Consider the following 2,322-nt stretch of genomic DNA (forward strand, 5'->3'; position numbering starts at 1 on the left):
GCCAGCGCACTTCCGAGATTATTCGTAGTATAGCCGGGAACTCGGGCTTCTGGTGGTTCATGCCCACCCCTCTCGATGAGCAGCACCTTAACACTTGCATCCTCTGACAGTCTCGACGCCACCACACTTCCAGCAGAGCCCCCACCGACAACGACGTAGTCGTACTCGTCGAGCAAGCCAGTGTTATCTGAAACATACCATAGTGTCTCAGCGCTTAGGTCATGCACACTGTAAAACACATCTCCTGAATTTCCAACATTTTAGCAGCAATAGCATGGCAAAAGTTGACGATATGACGTCGCGTTTTTTCGTAGGGCAAGTAAAAGTTTTGTTAATTTTACTGACATCCAAAATTTACGCGTTCACGATTGTTAACGTGCTCAGAAACTTTGTTGTACATAAAACTTGCAGAATTTCATACAGCCATAATATTTATGCATAACTATTATAGTGTGTGCATGAATATGCACATTTTGTTCAGAATGGCGCATAAAAATGTGTGCATACTTATAGCTCTATAAAATTCTGCAAGTTTATGCACAACACGATGCATAAGGGTGTAGTGTGCACACTAGCTCTTGGAGTGGGTGAAGATAGAAATAAGCCTACAGGGCTAGGAAATAGACAGTCCCCCCCGATCAGGCCGCAAATTCAATGCGCGTAGTCGTCAGTGAAGCGGTGGCGCGCAGTGCTGCTTACCCTTGGCTGCCGCCCACCACCCGCCTCGCGCGTTCGGTTGGGGGAGGGGGGGGGGCGTGTGCCGTGCCCAAACGCGCACGCCCACCACACACTCGAGGGACCGCTCTGTGCAACATAGAGTGAGAAGGAGTGGTGTGCCTTTGATCCACCGCCCTCCTCACTCCCCCCGCACGCTTCCTTCTCCCCCTCGCCCGTCTTCTTGACTGCTGCACCGTTTCGCAATATTAATATTAAAACATTACGGTCCGGCTCGCTCATGGCGCGACGCATTATCAACTTCTGAACGGGAAAGAGAAGGTTACTACTCTCGCATGAGAAAATTCCGAATTTATTGCGAGCAAACTATTCACAGTTTTGAGCGCGGTTAGTAAAACTAAATGTTAAAGGCAGGCTCGTGTTGTTGTCATGCAAACATGTCGACCAGAAATTACTCCAACTTCTAGCAATGTACAATCAGATTTACTTTTATTTTGAAGTGATCCCGCCGCCGGCCATTTAAAATATACGGTGTACAAAGACAAAGCACTAGTTATTTAAAGTTAGGCATCAAAATAATAGGAACTCAGATTCTACAGCGGTTCACATAAATTTTTTCATACTATGTCCTCTCGCCTCATGACATTTGACCGAACCCCTTTTACACAATGTGTTTTAGCTAATCGGGCATTCCTCCACAACACAATCAGAACCTAAAGAAGAAAAGCATGACTACCTGATCTGTTTCCTCCTGAACGCTGATTGGCTTCCTGATTGGCCAAAGATGCCGTGGCTGAAGCGGTCAGCCAATGAGCGCACAGAGGGAAACAGATCAAGCAGGCATGCTTTTCTTCTTTAGGTTCCGGTTGGCTTGCAGCAGAATACCGTATTGTACGGTCTTCCGTCGATTTTACTGTTTTTAGCTCGCCGTTTTACTTTGAAAAAGCTCTAGAGCGGACATATGCAGCCAGTGTCTGTCTGTTCAATTAGGTGGACTTGTGATAAAGACCGATAGAGACTTGCCACTCGGAGGGTGTCATATGGGTCACTTTTGGACACCGCGTTGGACACCGGCTACACATTTAAATTTTTCCTGAAAATCTGCAGTACTAACTAGCATGTTGAACTTAAAATCAGTAGATTGACATTTTAAACACTTGTTTTCAGAGGATGAACACTTTCCCAATTTGTGGGGGGTTTACTGTACGGTAAAATGACGTGATTATTACAGACATACAGACACACGACCAAAAATATTTCCCCTAGCAAAGGCTTCCCTATCGCTCAGCCAAATATTTGTGATGTGTACCCTAACTTCTCTTAAATCTGAAATATGTGTTTAAAAAATTTATGCATCTGGGCCAAATGAGCAAACCGATCACATTTTGGGATACATTGTCGCATTCCTCACAAAATTTTCGAATCGAAAAATAAAATACACTCGTAATACATTGAAATAAATACACTCGTTCAGGACTTGCGCGATCGCCACAAATTTAGAACCGACGGACTCGGAAAGGTGCACGCTAACTGACCCTCTTGTTCAAATTGAACACAACTCACTTCGGGGCCGCCAGGGTCGTCGAACGTGACGGTGGCGGCGTCGCGCGCAGGTGCCTCCGAACCTCGCTACCTGCGCCAGCGCCG

The 2,322-nt window shown here is 46.1% G+C and overlaps 1 protein-coding gene across 1 annotated transcript in view; it reads right to left on the minus strand.

Annotated features, from left to right (window-relative positions):
• Positions 1-2,322, minus strand: part of LOC127751174 (glucose dehydrogenase [FAD, quinone]-like) — a gene marked incomplete in the record, with an annotated part of 17,986 nt that overhangs the window by 13,710 nt on the left and 1,954 nt on the right. Inside the window, 1 exon segment of the mRNA XM_052274289.1 lies at positions 3-187. Coding sequence (XP_052130249.1) covers positions 3-187 — 185 coding nt within the window.

Source organism: Frankliniella occidentalis, unplaced genomic scaffold (assembly GCF_000697945.3).
Source record: "Frankliniella occidentalis isolate FOCC.00 unplaced genomic scaffold, Focc_3.1 Scaffold369, whole genome shotgun sequence".
Lineage (NCBI taxonomy): Eukaryota > Metazoa > Arthropoda > Insecta > Thysanoptera > Thripidae > Frankliniella > Frankliniella occidentalis.